At 33.7% G+C, this 19,348-nt stretch overlaps 1 protein-coding gene across 1 annotated transcript in view; it reads right to left on the bottom strand.

Annotated features, from left to right (window-relative positions):
* LOC145668224 (uncharacterized) overlaps positions 1-19,348 on the bottom strand; it is a 65,368-nt gene that overhangs the window by 38,081 nt on the left and 7,939 nt on the right. Inside the window, exons 3-5 of the mRNA XM_081735876.1 lie at positions 11,990-12,274; positions 6,574-6,771; positions 1,244-1,468 (exon numbers count right to left, since the gene is read on the bottom strand). Coding sequence (XP_081592002.1) covers positions 1,244-1,468; positions 6,574-6,771; positions 11,990-12,274 — 708 coding nt within the window. The remainder of the gene's footprint in view (positions 1-1,243; positions 1,469-6,573; positions 6,772-11,989; positions 12,275-19,348) is intronic.

The raw sequence follows: 19,348 nt of genomic DNA, 5'->3' as shown, positions 1-19,348 counted from the left end.
GTATTTTAATTTGATGGGGCCTTTTAAGTGAAATAAATCAACCACTTCCGGTTTTCACGTTGATCGCCACAAAATAAGAACATACTCATCCATCCACCCAACAATATATACCTGTACATACGAGTACAGCTGGAGTGAAACTACACGTATATGCACTCGTATGCTTAAGCAGAGAGCTAATAAAATAGATTTGTGGCATTCCATTACCATTTTCTCTGTACTGTAGTCAATATTAATTAGAAGCAGAAGTGGTAATAGGTTTGCATAGAACATATATTAAACCTAGTCTCACAACAATGAATCCAAATTTAAAAAAAAAAAAAGATGAGAATGCTTCAAGAGCATTGCCAGAACGAACTTTAAAAGAATTAATTTTTCTTAGTAACTTTTACAGGCTTTATACCAATATTGTTCTATGTACTTTATTACTATACTCATTAAACAATTCTTGTAATATATCTGTCCATTTATGATTCCCTGATACTAAATTTTTTCCACATGTTTTGTTTAAGAGCCCTATTAAAACTTCTACGATGTGTTGTTTTACGAAGACACGTGCTCAAAATGGAGGGCTCAAAATTTTAAAATTCCCAAAATATTATCTCTCTATAACTTACGGTTCCCGAGATATAGCTCCTTAAATCTCCCGAAATCCAAACATTTTGGGGCAATATCTGGGGAACCGTGGCTAATTGGCCAGTGGCTCCCGGCTACAATTCGGTACCAACATGTACACCATCCTCTGACTCGGGTATGGTAAGAGTGACGCGTAAAATTCCATCTCTTTCTCAGTTAGTTCTTTATGTTCTACAGAACGGAGAGCACAAAATTGAAAATTTCGCAAGTAACAGATACACACACACACACACACACACACACACACACACATAGAGAATTCCCTAACTAACTTTCTAAGTTCTATGAAAAGGTAATAGATAGCGATAAACGGTTTTCTGCATTTAATTAAGCATCCCAATAATTTGTCCCATCTCAACTCCAATCTATCTACTAAAGCCGGAAATAGTAGAAATATATTACCAATTACTCTATATTAATTGCCATACAAACCAAACTCTTTTACGAGATATACATTTGACACTGTTACTCGTTTTCAAACAACAAAATACTGGAGAAAGTTAGAAGCTTAGTAATACACTCATTTAATTTCACAATTCAAAACCTTACAATAGATTATTATGTAAAACACAAAATAGTATTTTAACAAATAAAAAAAGAAACTTGCCTTCTTCACACAATACAAATCTCTCCCTCTCGCAGTTCTCATCCAGGAAGTGGGGGCCTTTGTGGCTATCAAGGAGTAAACATTCTTTGTCCTTCCTTGTTCCACTTTCCAAATTCGTTAACCAAAACGGGAATTTTTCCATGTCTGTTGGGATATCTCCTCCAGTTGCCATCCATTTAAACTTATCATTGTCCACTCGCCCTCCGATCCACACTCGATCAAATTCTAAAAGTACCAATACAAAATTATCAAAGGACACAAAAATTTCGTTGTTTAGAGGATACTTTTGGGTCTTTATAATTAGGTACATCGAAATATATTTTGTATGTGGTGAATCATGTCATTTAAGCTATCATGTTATTAACATTGTTTTGGCGTACAGTATATGAACAAAAGTTACCCACTAACAAAAATAAAGGATCCCTTGAAATATTAGGTTAGAATAAGTTACCATATATAAAGATGATTCATAAGTCTTGCAATTTTTCGACAATCCAAACACTAGGAGAGTGTATACACCGTGATCGACCGTAAGAGAAAGGTCTAACTGGCCTAAGAGATAGTGTAGCAAGCGGACTATTTAACATTGAAGTCAACAGTCCATCAGAATCTCATCAGTTTTCAGAAACAAAGATGACGAGTGCTCAATAGCATCTAATACGTGAATTGTTACTGTGTGAGTTCGAACTCGAGCATAACACTGTGACAGCAATCCAAAACATTCGCCATGTGAAAGAGGAAGGCGCAGTGAACGAAAGCACAGTAACTTGTTCATTCTGGAAATTTCACGCATTTTTTTTAAATGTCGAACATCAACAACTATGAAAAAATCTTATCAAAGACTATCAAAAATCTTACAAGACTCTACAATTTCATGAACATCTGTGGAGGAGTGAGTACAACAATTTATTTGAATGTGTTTCTCAACAGATGATGCAAATATTAGAGGATTTCCATGTTTCTCGTTCATGAAGGTACAAAAAGTAAATATTATGTTTTCATGACAGAGGATGATCAGTCAATTAGTGTCAAAATATGTCATTTTTGGAGGCCTGTATTTCTTAAATGCTTCAATATTAAAATATTTCTTTGGCTCTATCTAATATTTTTTTAGTAACATTAAATTATAATACGTATTGAAAAGGAGAAGAGAAACTGATTGATAAATTGACTGACAATTAATTACATCATCAGAAACGTGCTAGAGCGTATGGTGATAGAAAAAAGGGAGGGGGTGAAGGAGACTACAATTAAGGAATGATATCAAAACAGAAAATTCGTATGTAAAGACGAAGAGGCTAGCTGAAGACCGTGGTGCATGAAAGCTTGTCAGTTGTGACAAGTGACTAGCAATAATGTCGGAATACCTATGGTGATCATGATGTAAAAATAGTTATGAAGTTGATAAATAGCCTTTAAGTCACATATTAGACAGTAATGTATAAATTCAAGTCTTTTGTTTCTAGTTCGAGGGTGAAATGGGTGTTTTTCAACATTTTTTCCTCCGTTATTTTTGCTGTAAGATCCACGTTTGCCCTAAATTTGAAGTTTCAACGTTTACAACAGCAGTACGTCAGTATCAAATGTGGAATTTTCTGAGTCCTCTATCTTCTAAATGTTTTGAAATTAAATATTGATATTTCTATTGTGTTATTTCCTAATACAGTTTAGATGCATTCTCAGTTTCCGTTTTACCCAACGTCGTGAGATATATTGAGCTACCTGAAAGAGGTAGGAGTGTAATTAAGATAACCAGCGAAAAGGTGACGGGTCAATCAACACACTGATCATAAATCTCTCAATTTTAAACCACTTACGTATCTGCTTAGTGTGCATAGCGTCACTGTATTTAGCTTAGTCTAGTTTAAAGACACGACAAGTAGAGAAATGTGACGAATAGACCTTGAGTTGTTTCGTGTAAATAGACAACGTTTGATTGAGGTCTTTATTTGTTTTTTAAGAAAAGTCTGTGAGAGTTTTGCGTTCATGTAGTTTCTTAGATAGGTTGGCAATTAAAGTAAGGCTTTTAAAAAATATAGGTTCATAAATATTCGAGAGATTTGAGCTCCTTGAGTCCAATACAAGAAAGTGACGCAAGATGTGCGTACTTGTACTGTTTCGCTGATCCTGTTGTATATACATGATACATACACTAGCAAACTGCTAAAATAATAGAATTAGCCAAGAGGGTTAGACCATAAGTTAATAGGGGAACCCATATTATGGATTTGAGAAGCTCCTTCTGGTTTTCTTAAATCGTATTAGATGTGTTACTTAAACTTATTAAGCCAAAAATAGTGTAAGTCAACAATTTTCTCCTTCATTTTAATACCATACTATGAATCTTTTCTGTCAATTTCTTCTCTATGGGAAAGTCTCATTAGCTTCATTAGCACCAGCCTGGATTTTACAGATATTTTACATCAATTTCCAATGTTTAGCTATTTTAATTCACTTAACAGTTTCTGTACTGTTCTCTAAAACTTCTAAAGACCAAATTATACTAACATGAATACAATGGTTCTAACTTTCTTTAGCCATAGGATAATAATATGGCTGAAAGGCGTAACTTTGAATAAGCCTTGAAAAATATCGTTATATTTTTTCAACAAATACATTTTTCTAAGATATTAAAATTAATTTTCAGATACATGATTTGCATGTTTACATATATTTTCTTGATATTCAAAAGTAATATAAATAAACGGAAGTATCATGTATTAGGTGTAGAATATTAATTGCTTATGTTTTAGTTCAATCCTATCCTGCCTAATCCCATCTCGCCTAACGGCTCATTTGTTTGATTTTTATGTTGCATCACGTAAGTTCTTAATATATGTACCGGTATTTATTTGTTTTCAATTAATTCTAGCACACAGGTTGGGGTCCTAAAGGCTTATGCCCCTTGAGTAGAGTATTTACTTACGGTCTGTTTTCAATATTTCAACACCAGCCACAAAAGGAGAACGAATGATTATAATTTCGCTTTATGATTTAACAGTTTCATAGTGCTGATAGTTAATAATGTAATACAGAAATGTCCTCTTTAGTACAGAAATTCTCCAATCATATCTCAGGCAAGATAGGAATTATCACCTAAAATGGATGCATCTTGAGGAAATCAGTAGCTGATAAGCCGTTAGAGGAGATGGGAGGGCACATGATCTTCACTTTTTTAAATTATTATGTTTAACTCGTTCGAGACGACCGTGGCATATAAACATACAGCCGATCGCTTCGTTGGTGGCAGGTGTATATCTAAACAAGGAACTTAAACATTGTGGATGAGTATGGTTTGTAAGCCTTGTTTGCGTTTCATTTGTCAAATAACCAACCCATTCTATGAATTGCAATAAAATATTAATTAAGTTTGAAAATTGTTTTTCGTTTTTAGTGTCACTGAAGAGAGGTTGATTTAAAGTAGTGCTCCTAAAGGACTAATAAAATGATAACTCCATATCACGCGGTATACTCACTGTTTATCTTTTGGGAAATTTTACATAGGCTTAATATGTTTCCTAAGTCTTACTTATTTTTTCTGGAATAATTTATTGGTACACTAGATTATCATTTAATCGAATTTAAAAGGACTGATGTGCTTTGATTAAACTGGAATAAAGGTTTTTCAAAATACATTATTGTTACTTGCATACAAATTTCATCTTACATGTGTGTTTTGACCTTTACAACACAGAACTGTCGACCCTATGTGTGTTAACATAGATGGATATGGGAGAATGGATGAGTACAGCCAACGCATCGTAACAATGAACTTATCTTTTGATAAATGACTGTTACATCAAAAGAAACCGTGTACTGGTTGGTGTTTTTAAATAAAAGTCGTGCAAAAGTTAAAGTTATTTTTAGCGATTCTATTTACCCAGAAATTCTGTTAAACCAGTGATTTTGAACCCTCGCAAGCTTCGCACCTCCTTTTAGCAATTCTCCTAAGCGGCCTTGTCATCTTAAACTAAGCTTCAGTTCTTAAAATAAGTATTGAAGAACGTATGAAGTAAACGTATATTTTGTTTCCATAATCTGTGTACAGTAGTCATCTTTTCGACTACGTTTCTCTTACATCTCTTTCATCAAATGCCCCGCATGTAGTCTATTGTTTTTCGATCACCTCTTTTCATTTTAGCGCCACCTTTGGAAACAGGAACATCCCCTGAAGGACGTTAACTCTTACGTTCAGAACTACTGAGTTAAACGAGACTGTAGTGTATTAGATTGTATAATGTGCAATAAAAGAAAATGACATATCTTATGGATATATCAAGGCTATAATATGTAGGGGAAGGCGTTATACCTTTGAAACAATGTACCTTTTTAACACCTGTGCTTTTCTCGAGTTCAGAGCTATCTAGGTGCAGTGATTAAAATTCATTTGAAAGATTAAATGAAAAAAAAAAAGCACTACACAACGCGTTTGGCTGTTGTTTACTGAGTGTTGTGTCGAGTAATGTTCCTTTTAATTTTTTCACCCCCAAAACGAAGATTTTTTGTAGTTACCTTTTGAGTTTTGTGCTCTTCGGTTTTTGCAACTTGTGATATTTATTTGTACAAACTTGGGGTAGAATCATTGGTGAATACAGTAATATTTTTAGTTTTAACTTCTCTTCAATATTTAAGCTAGTGGTGATTTTTTTAACCCTCTTGTGCCTATGAACATTAATGCATCGTGTACCTTTGAACGATAAATAATACTGTTTAAAGCTACACAATGTAAGTAGTTAAAACAATTGATATATTTTATATAGGTTAGGTTAGGATATAAAGATATTAATTATAATTTTAAGTAGTTTTTATATATTCGCTTATTATATAACATTATGTTAAGAGTTGTATATGCTCAACTTTATTGTTCACAAGGTTTTGTTAGAACTTCTCTTCAATTTTTAATTTAATTGATAAAATTTTAATTCTGGGGAGCTTTTTATAGCTAAACCTTTTATTGCAATTTATAACGGTTAATATTTGTGGCTTCTTTTTATGTTATTGCCGCAGAAGCATTGTAATTATCACTGTTCAAAGGTACAAGAGGGTCTGTTCAAAGGTACATGACCATAATGTACCTGTGAACAAAACGGATTTGATCGTATTTTATCTTATAAAAGCTATTGTAATTATGTAACACTTTTAAAAATCATCCTATCTGATAGCAAAGAGATGACACTTCAAATGTTCGACAAAAATTGGAGAAAAAGTGTTGAATATTAGCATCAAAATTTCGAAGACTCTAAAAGTGTTCACAGGTACAACGCCTTCCCCTACAGTATAATACATGTATATCCAATTTTCGTGTTTTATATCGATATGTCAGACTGTACCTGGTCTAGCCTTATACATTTGTCTTTGTAGTTTCTGCCCTAATTCCTCTTGATCTACTGTGGCCAAGGAATTATGGAATTTGGCACACAGCATCACCGCTTTGTGGAAATTCATTCGTTTGTGGTAGAAAATGTATTTTTTGTTTCCTTCTGAAAAGAAAACTGGAAGAGCCTCTTCTCCCTCACCCTCCTCTGGGACTGGAAAATAAATACATAATAACAATGAGAATAAATTATCGTCATTTATTGTAATGAATATTATCATTTTGTTTAAACTGTAAGTACAAAATGCTTTCGGATAGGAATAAGCAACGAAATTAAACTGTGTATTATGTTGATGAAGAAATGGGACTTAGACTAAAGACATTGGCCACTCTCCCTACTTTGAGGACTAAAGTTTTATGGATATTAGTTACTCGCACTCAATCTCATTAGCCTTAGTTCCATTTCTTCATCCCGCCAAGATATATTAACGGACGACCCATTGAATCCTTGCATAAGAATTGTAGGAAAGGAGATTTTTTAACTACTGTATTTAAGCTGAAGCTGACATGTAGATTCCAAAGATTGTCATCGCAAGTGGGTTATTACAACAGTTACCTATACATAGTTCACTATAAGAGTGATCCAAATGTAAACAAAGTGCAATTGTATGGCTCTGTTTCATCTAACAACTGATACTAAAGTGAAAGACCAGCGATTGGTGACGAGACGTCATAATGACGTAATACAAGAGTGCTGAAATTTCTCGTTAATTTACCTCTTGCTAATGATATAGAAAGATATTACCTTCTACCATTGTTATATTTGGGTCTTGATATTTAGAAATAAATGAAAAGCGTGAATTATTATGAATTCTAGAATTGGATCTATTTTTTGTGGATGTATCTCTTCCACGTTGCAATTCGGTCCCTTTAAATGGGTTTGTTTTGATGGTGATCATTCTTATAGTGAACATGGTATAGTTATGGTCCCTATGACCAGTAGGGGACTTTTAAAGCAAATACATATAAGCAGTTTTACATAGCATAGGTATTTTTTTAAAAAACTTTGTTCTCCACTGCACAATGTAGCAATGATACTGTTTATGTATGCCAAGTAGTGTTTCCTATATACATTATAAATCCATAAGTAGCTTGTAAAAAATATGCAAAACCAGAGGTTAATTACAAAAGTAGTAAAGAGAAAACTATGTTTATAATATTTATATACAAGCTCACTGAGGTAGCTCCTATATCTTACCAAACATAACACCCAATACAAGAAAATTAAAGCATTTTAAATGATCCAGTACAATTTTAGGACAATTTAAAAGTCGGACAAATGGAGCATTCAGATAGAATGGGAATCAAAGTCTAATTACCGAAGTTGTGGAAAATAGGCATGTATGCCACGATTAAGTACTTGGAAAAGTTAACACATATTTTTACATTGTAGGAGTTATTTACAATATCTGGACATTAATAATACAACCACACACAAATAAAAGTTCTGTGCAACGGACCCCAGGATATGGATTCGATGTATTTTCTTACGCCAAATCCAAATTTCGAAACCCCAGGGCGACTGAGTGTGTCAATTTTGTTTTATGGGCAAAAAACGTGTGATCTCCCTATCCAAATTCACTCTAGCTTTTCACCCATAGAACAAAATTGATACGGTCAATCATTCCGGGGTTTCGAAATTTGGATTCAACAGTAACAAAATACATCGAATCTATATCCTGGGGTTCCCTCCTGAGAACATTTTTTTTGTATGCTTATGTTACATGTACAGTATATTCCTTATTCAAAATCGCTAAAGTGTTTTGTTTATAAAAAAAATTGACACGACCGATCGTCCTGGGTTTCGAAATTTTCATTCTGTGTAACAAAATACATCGAATTCATACGATACGGTCCCGTGCATAGAACTTTTATTTTTGTGTGTACGGCTGTGTAATCTGTTAAGAGCTTCAGAAAGAGATCTTAAAGGTAAAATATGTCCCAAATGACCAAAAGCGAACTGGATTCCCTTATCCACTAAACAAGTGATATATATATATATATATATATATATATATATATCCCTTGGTAGTGAAGGCATTAGCTAATACATAACATTCAATGAAATCTTGTAACATGTAAATAGGAAAACACTGTTTGACATATTCACTTAATGAAACATTACGTATATTAAAGTTGGGATGTCTTTACAATAGTAATAAAATAAAAGTGAGACGGACAATGTCAATGAACTTAGGGAGGACTATAGTATCGAATACTATGACTATGATATGACGTATTTGTAACTAGTAGGAACAACGAACTGAAAATTTTATTTTTTAAAAAAATATATTATTTCTAAAAAGTGCTTAGGTAAGCATCACTACGAATCACATATATTTAAAAAAAATATAGATCATTACGCCGTTTGCAGTAATTTGATATCTCAATCTGTATGAAAACAATAGGTAAAGATTGCTATAACGCTTAAAATGACGTACTTACATGATTTTGTTGTTTTTTAAATGTTACTTTCGTGTACTTCTAAAATATTACAGTAATAGCTTTTGTAGATGTAATTACAAAAAGTTCTGACAATCACATAATTTTATGTAACGTTAGAGACTTTTTCCATTTGTATACATGGTGTTGCAACAATTTGGGGAAAATTCCTCACATCAAAATAAGAAAAAAAAGTTCATATGGACCTGTCCTGAAAAGTGGATAGTTTTGGAGTTATAGAGTGCCGAAAACGTGATACAAGTGAACTTTAAAAGTTCATAGCTGCACTGCTATGAAACCTATCGTAGTCGAGTTAAGACACCACTGAGGAACTGGCATGTAAACTGTCTAATATCCATGTTTAAGAATGCTCCAGTACTTGCACACGAATTTTTAGAGAGGTAGATGGAGAGTGACGAAGTACTCCCAAACAGCCTCTCTAAAAATGATTGTGCAAGTACCGGAGCTTCTGTAAGATGGATAGTTCACATACTACTTCCTCAGTGATGTTTTGACCCGACTACAATTGGTCCTATAGTAGTGGAACTATGGATCTTTAAAGTTAATTTTTTCACATTCTCTGCACCCTATAACGAAGAAACTATGCACTTCCAACCTAGGTTGCATGAACTTTTTTCTTATTTTGATGTAAGAAGTCTACTCCCAAAATACAGTGATACATTTTTGTAACACCCTGTGTACAGTGTAGATCATTTATTTTGATACAGCCTTGTAACTTTTAAGTTGAATGTTTTCAAGTGGAATACACTAGATTGTTGGATATTTTCTATCGACATGAAAATAAAAATTACAAAGTTACACTGATTACTCAGTGGGGACCGCGGTGGCTCAGTGGTAGAGCGTTCACATCTGGTGCATGGGGTCCTGGATTCAAACCCCACTCCCACCAAGTGAACTTTGTGATGGGCAAACACCGTGTGCGTGAGTTTCCTCGGGGTTCTCCCGTTTCCTCCCACTTTCTTCATTCCATCATTTCATTCATTTCTCATCATCACTGTCTCCTTTAGTCTAGCCGGTATTACCGTGGGACGTAAAACTCAAAGATTTCATTTCATTTCACTTATTATTCAGTGTTGCAAACTAAGGACAATACAGTATTACAACCATCCAAATTTCGATGGCTTCTATACCAGTAACAACTAAACTGAGACAGACGGTCCAACGTATATCCAAACTACTTTAATGCCTATTACCATTATCACGATATGACTGATATAGAATGAAGAGAGTAAAGTTACAAGAGATGGAAAATTTGACTGTTTTCAAAAGCTTTTATTTCGAAAATCTGGTTAGGTTAAGTACCTCATCCAATTGTATATAGGTTTTTAATAGATATAAAGATCTCAATGCCCTTTACAGCAATTTGATATCTCAAATAGTTATGGAGATATGGTAAAAATGGTAAAGTTGACAACACTGTTTAAATTATGGATTCAGAGATCTTATTGTAATTACATCTACCAAGCAGTAGTATTAATATAATAGAAAAAAGTAAATCAAAAGTTGTTTTAAGAAAGTTCACATAAATATGCCATTATAAGCAATATCTAATACGTTCTATATCATTTTTTTTTTTTTAATTTCATATCTCCTGAATGAATTGAGATATGAAATTATTGCAAACGGCGTTATGGTTTTTATTTCTATTGAAAACCATGTACGTAATTCCATGTGATACTTATCTAAACATTTTTTCTCAATAAAGTCCTTTGAAAAAAGTCTAATTTTTAATTTTTTGCAAGAGCTGTTCGCAATAAGTCATATGATGACCGTAGTATCCGACATTAAAGTACTTTTGATGTAAGTTACCTCGTCCGTTTCACTTGCGTTATTACTGTTGTAGAATTCTCCAAAATGTGGCGGTTTCTCAGTTTTTATGATATTGTAGTGTCCATAGTTTGCAATACTGAATAATAAGTGTAACTTCTGTTAAGTTTTTCAACATAATTAGATTTGAAATATTTAATAACATGAGGTAGTGCTACTTGACAAAAATATAACTTTATGCTGAATTGGCAACACTTTTAACCTTGTGGTATTACACAGTGAGTAAGGTAAACAATGTCCTCGTACTGATATTTACATAGAACGAAAGTTCAGCCTTTCTGTCCATTAGTTTAAAAGTTACAATAGTGTATCAAATTAAATGCTCTACCCTATATACACATTTTTTTTTTGGATCTAATGATCCAATACATTTCAATCAAAATTTTTCTTTTAGACCTTACATCTGGAGAACTACATATAATGTAGCCAAACCCAAACTATCACTAGCTTAGTACAGTTTGCTTATTCCGTAAAAATACGAAAATTCGATTTAGGAGCCGTTCAAAAATGTTGTGGTTTCTGATCCAAAAATGCAAAAAAGATCCAATATATTTCAATCAAATATTTTCTTGTACGCCTTATGTCTGAAGAACTACGTACATACAGTGAAGCCAAACCCAAACTATCACTTAACTCACTATGATGTGCTTATTCCGTACAAAAATACGAAAACTCGATTTAGAGGCCGTTCGAAAATTTTGTGGCCCCAGATCCAAAAACTAATTATTGGCCAAGATCGCAATCTTTTGATTCATTTTTTTGATCATTCCTAAAGTTGCTGTTACTTAAATAAAACATTGATTTTTAAGTTACTTTTGGTTTTAATTTTTATATTTTCTGAATGAGAACTGAATCGCAGTTTAATTACAGGTAGGAATACTAGATTTCTATAGACTCAAAGATTTTGATTGCAATTTTCGAATTTCATGTCTTGAAAGAGTATTTACCTTTTAATACCTTCCCAATTGTTAGAGCAATTAATACTAATCGATAAGTGCACTCACTTGTCAACTGATTAATGTATCTGTGAGCAAAACATTCAAATATACTGATAATGTAAATAAAAACGAGATTGTATCTACCTTCTTTTTCGCATATGAAGTGTCGCGGCAGGTGGCAGGGTAAAGGAACAAATATTGGTGTAGCATGGTTCTCCCTGTCAACAGCCAGGCAGAGCCTTTTCGATTTACTTCCTTCTGCTCCTTCAGCTCCCTCCTGGGGAGCCTCTTCTGCGTTTTTCTTCAGCACCCATTTAGGGAAAGTTCTGTCCGGGTTCTCAGGATCGTCCGGAGGAATTTCCACCTGGGAATCAGCCCATATCCACTTGGAATTATTCTGCCTTGAACCGACCCAGTAGTCTTCCATTTCTGTAGAGAAAATTAAAGATTTACACCATGAAAGTATTTTATGAAGAAATGTTATAAATAAAACGATAAGAAAAGAGTTTATTTTAATAATTTTCTATATGAAAAATCTCATTCTTATCTACGTTGTAAATATAAATAATATATATTTATCAAGTATTTAGTGGCGTATTTACGATTTTGTTTCGGGGGGGTTTGCTAACTTTAGCCCTCGAAATGTAAACATTCTGCAAGATGTATCGTTTACTTTAATACAGTAAATACTATTTCGGGGGGACTTAAGCCCGGAAGCCCCCTAAATACGCCACTGCAAGTATTTATGCATATATATATATACCCAGGGGCGTCATTTCAGACTTTGCTTCGGGGGGGCAAGAACACCACCGACATAAGACTTTCACGTTTTGTACTACTATATTAGTAAACAATCGACTAAAGTATATGTATTCCTCAAACTCTTGGGGGGGGGGGCAATTGCCCCCTCCTGCCCTCCCTAAATGACGCCCCTGTATATACCAGATCCAGTACTTATAAATCACAAATGATTGGAAATAATATGATTTTAAAAAAATAGCAGGTTATATCGAATGAAGTGATCTACTTATCCTATCAGAACCCGATTATGAGGCTTAGAGAGTGTCATTTGAAACTTTTAATTAGCAAAGTACGCAACATTTAACATGATTGGAAAGATCATGGAAAAGACAAACAACTTCATTGGGAAAGGTTTTTTCTTTATCGTTTAGGGTACCGTTTAGGAAATGGCCAAATTTAATTTTGATTTCTTGCACATTCAGATAAATGTTCAATGGTTATACATCACAAACTGTTGGATCTAAAGGACGAACGAAACAGAAGGTGAGTTGAGTTGAGTTGATTTTGAGTTTTAACGTCCCTCTCAGCAGAGAGGCTATATGAGACGGGAAATACTGATTAACGTGGAATCCGGGCTATATGAGCTTCGGTTAGGAATCGAACTCGGGTCTTCCGCGCCAAAGGCGCGTACGCTAACCGCTTAGCCACGAAGGAGCTCTGAAATAGTAGGTGAGATTTGAAATATTAGAAGACACATTCGCATCCACATTCAATGAAAAACAATGGGACTTTGGACTTATCCATGTTATTACATTGTGCCAGTGACTGATATGAGCCCTGATTAAGCTCATAGTTTATTCTACAGAAAGAAGGTAAGTTTGCATGTTGGCTAACCAGTTGTCCTACGCTTTTGAAAACCAACAATTAGAAAGAGAAAACAGACGTGATAGTAAATTAACTAAAAGAGAAAAGTAATTGCATTGTCATTTGAAAGAGTAAACTCAAGGAGTCATTATATTTGAGGAGAGATTTCTAGACAGAAATTCGATCTAGTATATGTTCTTGTGCCAGATCATATGATACTCAAACGCCAAGCTTCTTTTTTTGATTCAAAGGATCCTATATACTTCAATCAAAAATTTTCTTGTAAGCTTTATATCTGAAGAACTACATATACTGTTGCCAGACCCAAACTATTACTTAACTCGTATTATGTGCTTATTCCTCAAAATAGAAATAAAACACGAAAACTCAATTTAGGGGCCGTTCAAAACTGTTGTGGCCCCTGATAAAAAAACTAATTATTGTCCAAGATCTTAATCTTTTCATCCATTTTTGGACCATTTTCCTAAAACTCTTGTTGTAGTCGTCTCTCTCCAAATTATTTATCACTATTTTCTTATAGATATTCAGGCCATTGATGATGTCATGTTTTTCTACATGCGAATCTTGCTCAACTTTTGACAGAACATCAGCTACTGTATCAGTAAGTTTCGCTTATTGCGAGCTGTATTTAGACATCGACATTTCCCTAACTTCTGAAAGCTTCTGAACTATATTTTGAATGTTGCTGTTGATAACGTATTTACTCCAAAATAACACAAATTTCTTCGTAAGCCTGAACAACATTTGCAACTTTAAAGGAAGGTATTCATAAATGTAGCGCTGTTTCGCGGAAAGTTCAGATATTTTCACGGCACAATATCTTACGTGTGATTATAACAATTCCAACATGTTCTGCATATCTATTAGCTTCAACTGTCAACTGTCAAATGATGCTAAACGTGACCTGCCGCGTCTCTTATCTTAAATTCAATTCACTACATGCACTATTTCCTCGATTCACTATTCCATATCGTGCGTAATTCCTATGTTCTTTTTATACTACATGATATTTTTACTATTTAATGTTGTAGACACTTGAGTTTCAAATTTAAAATCTCGGAAATGGTCGAAGCCATTCTACCATATACAGTACATATATATATATATAGTCGACATGAATCGACGGGTACTTCTTGAATTTGTTCATGGTTTAACTGTTATATATTTAAATTGAATGTAAATGTAGAAAGGGACACGAGTTACATCTTAGAGGCTTTTGATGTCAATGATTTTATATCAGTGAATTTCCTGTATAAGATATAAATTATTCTTCCGGTACTGTCAAATATCTTCCAGCTGAGCTTTCAGTGTTGAAACTATGTTGAAACATGCAAAATCAAATGCAAAGTATTGTGAGAATAGCTTGAAAGATTCAACTGTAGCCCCAAAAATCAGGGACTTAAAAATTCAAATCAGCAGTGGGTGGATTTGAGAACTTTTCGAAGACGATTAATTATGCAAATCGGAATGAGGATAGAATTTCCAAAACTTCCCACTCATGTCATACCAGGAATCGAACTTCAGTGACCCATTTTGTAGACAGAAGTTTTACTGACTACGCTATTGAACGTTTTCACAAAGCAAAACACATGTTTTCTCGGAGCTAAGGAAGTACTACTGTTCGTCAGAGTAGCAACTAGTGAACTGTAAGCCGATGTAACGTTAATTTTTAATAAAATCCTAGTTTAATAATCTGTTAAAAATCATATTGTATAGAAGATTCATTCTCTATTTCCATTCCAAAGGTCACGATAACTCACATCGTAAATCCATCTTCATTCTAAAGATGAAATAACTTTGGACATTGATGAGCAAGCCATGAGCACAGTGTCTTGCAATAATAAACTTGTCACACTTAAGGAGATTCAAATAACATTACCTTATACATTATATTGTTTCAGTTCTTAATAGTTTTAAAGTGTAACACGAATTCTACTATTTTATAAAAATTAGAAGGGTAAGAAAACGGAATGTTGCTCAATCCAAGATAAGAAAAAAACTTACTGGAAGTTTAGTTTGTAACACTATCGGTCAGACCACACACACTATCTGTCCTTCTGATACCCAAAAACTTTGGTAATCAATATTAGTACTCCAAATATTTATAAAAAATACGTAACGATCGTGAATCTAATATTCTTGCAAATCCATGTTTTTACTCACGTTAAAAATAAAGCTAATTCCAATATTAGTACTCTAAATTTAAAAAGAACATCAACTAGAAAGAGATTTAGATGCTGCTAATACATTTATGCAAAACTTTCAATTCTCATATAACAAATCTTGAGTATAATCTCGAGTCTTTATTACATCACGCTAAATCTGATCTGCTTAATCAGTTCAAATTTACTCATGTTGAAGCTGAAAGAGTCGTAGAACCTATCAAAGGCTTAGAGCACAAACTTCCCAGGCATCTTACAAAATTGCACCATGTATCGTTGAGAATTGCTTCCAATTACTTAAGTATCCATTGCAGGTTATATTTAGTAAGTCATAACTCGAGAACAAATGAACTGTATACAATAATATTCCATGTACGTGCTAAGCTACACAAGATTTTGTCTTGTCTTGTCTTCTTCACCATTAACGGTGTTTCTAATTAATAGGTGCATCAGCCTTATTGGCCAAGTGTGCTATAATTGTGTGTAACTTGAATTACTTATTCGAAAATTAAATTACTTGGATTAAAAATTGTAAAGAAGTTCACAAACGGCGGATGACGCCATTTGCATTTTTGGCAGACTTTCGAGTCGAATTGCCTGTAGTGTATAGTAAGGAAAATGCACTAGAGTAAAAATTGTAATTGTGCAAATTCAAGATCAGGAAAAAACATTTTGTCAAAGTCAGGTAAAGAAATGTATAGTCACAATAGGGCGTAATAGTAGTCAAAATCTTGAAGGAGTTCCAACTGGAAGAAGAGGGCCAGTTAACCATGTACGATATGTACAGTACATGTACGATATGTACTGTCCTTATGATACTGACTTATTTTTAAAAAATCAAATGAAGTAAGAAAATAATGAACGATATTTTGAACAAGTGTGTATCACGTAAGAAAATTTAACAGAAATTTCCCGTTTAGTTCATACGTAATATAATAAAATTGAAAAACAATAAAGATCATCATCGAAGAAAATGGACACATTACCTACCATATTAATAATATTACAGAAATACGGGTATTCAAACGTGACATTCCAAATATTTTTTAAAAATACGTAACGATCTTGAATCTAATATTCTTGAAAATGTATGTTTTTACTTACGTTAAAAATAAACCTAATTCCGATATTAGAACTCTAAATTTGAAAACAACATCAACTAGAAAGCGAAATAAATGCTGCTAATACGCTTATGCAATACTTTCAATTCTCATATAACAAATCTTGAGTATAATCTCGAGTCTTCATTACATCACGCTAAATCTGATCTACTTAATCAGTTCACATTTACTCAAGTTGAAGCTGAAGAAGTCGTAGAACCTATCAAAGGCTTGGGGCACAAACTTCCCCGGTTGCACCATGTATCATTGAGAATTGCTTCCAATTACTTAAGTATCCATTGCAGGTGATATTTAATAAGTCATTAGCTAGTTCTCACTTTTCAATAAGATGGAAAGTTGGTGATGTTCATCCTACCATCAAGCCTAACAGAAATAATACCAATATAAAAATTGCACACCAATAACTATGATCTCTGCAGTTTGCTAAAATATATCAAGTTGGGGTAGAGGGAATAAAATACAGAATTCTGGGAGTTTGGAACACGATCTTTACAACATCCCGATAGGGGAAAGAGTAATCGTGGGTGATGACCTAAATTGACATGTTGGTGGAAGCAGGGAAAGGTTTGAGAGAATACACGGTGGTTGGGGTACGGGAAAAGGGAATGAAGAAGAGAAAGTTGAAATATTTATTTTCAGAAGAAGGAACACCCAATGTCTTAAAAGAGTAGCAAAAGAAAGTCAAAACGCTTACATTTTCCATCGAAGACAATACCTCCAATAAATTAACAAAAGCAAGTAATAATTGGTGAAAGCATGTACCTGCAGCATAGAATGCTGACCGTAGTCTGGAAATTCGCGAGTAGATACGATAGGAGGGCGTCAAACGGAGAGCCGAAAGTTAGATTGTGGAGACTGAAAGAGGAGAAATTAAGAGGATAGTTCAAATAAAATATTATGAAATAAGTAAATCTACAAAAAGGATATGTGCAAAAATAGTAGTGCACAAACAGTAGGATCATACTAATGATCGGAGAGAAGACTTTGGATAGAACTCTATGTAGGATACCTCTTACAGGAACAGGAACATAGTAGGGAACGAGGAAGATATTACGGCGAAGGAAGAACCAAAGAAACAGTGTGATACTTTTCGGACAGATTAAGATAAGTGTAGCTTGAAGGCGGCTAATAAAGTACCAGAAAGACCAGTCGGTAGGCCAAAAGAAGAAGCCTGGGATAAAATGTATGACGAAGTTGAAAGACAAGGTGAACTGAAGATGCTATACAGGTTAGCGAAAACTGGGGGAAAGGCAACAAAGGATATTACGCGTACTAAGCAAACGAAATAGGTTCTTTTAGTCCGTATAAATCCAGGTCTTATTTATAAACTGTTTTACTACATTCTTTCAGTTAACTCATGTTTAACGTAAAACGAAATTTCAATCAATAAATGCTTCTTCTATTTTATAGTTTTAAAATACATGCTTCTTTCAAATTTCAATAGAAATAAATATTATGTGACTGATATATTGAAGTTTCTACATAAAAGAATTTGAACTAATGATATCAGATACTAGATTCTATATTACTTTCTTTCATATAGATTAGCTATATGTACAGTGGGCCACATAAATTCTTGAGGTACAGAATCCGTGAGATAAGCAACCCAACTAATGCCTGCTCCAAGATTAATTACGCCTGGTAGAGCAGCTAGAACAGCAGCATGAAGTTGCCCCCACCTGTTAAAAGAACAAATCGTAAACAGTGTTTTTGTACAGGAGTGAGGCAAAACGCTGGCTAACGAAATGACAAAAGATCACTATCACTGTATTCACTAAATTATTAACATTTCAGATTTTTTGAAAACAAAATACAAAACTCCTTAATTTTGAATCAAATACGGCGCGTATATTATACTCGTAAACAAACGAAATACGAATCAATTACTGCGTAGTAATCGTGGTTCAGTGGTCAAGGCGCTTGACCAGTAATCTGAAGGTAGTCGAATCAGATTCACGAACGACCAGTACCCTTTTTTACTTGAGAATTTTTGGTGGCGATTGATCGGCGATAACACACGTTTTATTATATTCCGATCTTTGAACCCTCGTATGTTTCAATACTTGAACTATCAAACCGTCAGCAATAATAATAGTAATACTAATTATTATTATTATCTCATAGAATATTGAAAATTAGGAGCTTATTATCGCTTAACATTACAACCAAAAACGTGACATTAGGCAAACGTGTTGAACACGAGAAGAGGTATTGCTCATCTCGTTTCTAAAAAAAAAACAATCAAAATTGAGACGAGAATTAACATTTTACATTAAAAACGGGAGAAGGCTAACTCAAGTTATCGTCTCGCCTTGCTGATGGGAATCAAGACGAGACGAAAAATATCGTAAACATTTCTCGTTTTATCTCGATTCTCGAAATAGTGTATGTCCATTCTTTAAGTAATAATTGCTTTGTAGATTGAATCTTATACGCTATTTTGTTAATTTGTATTTTCGGAGCTCATTGAATTTATTATGGTCTGTGTAGGTATTTTGTGGGAAAGATTTTATAATTACTTCTGCATATCATAAAATTTAGTTTATTATATGCTATACTGTTCAGTGGTATTTAGTTATTTTTATTAAAGTTAT

The sequence above is a fragment of the Thermobia domestica genome, chromosome 13 (assembly GCF_964235325.1).
Source record: "Thermobia domestica chromosome 13, izTheDome1.hap1.1, whole genome shotgun sequence".
In the NCBI taxonomy this organism is placed as follows: Eukaryota; Metazoa; Arthropoda; class Insecta; order Zygentoma; family Lepismatidae; genus Thermobia; species Thermobia domestica.
The sequence above is the reverse complement of the archived record's forward strand: the minus strand, read 5'-3'. Positions and strand labels throughout refer to the sequence as shown.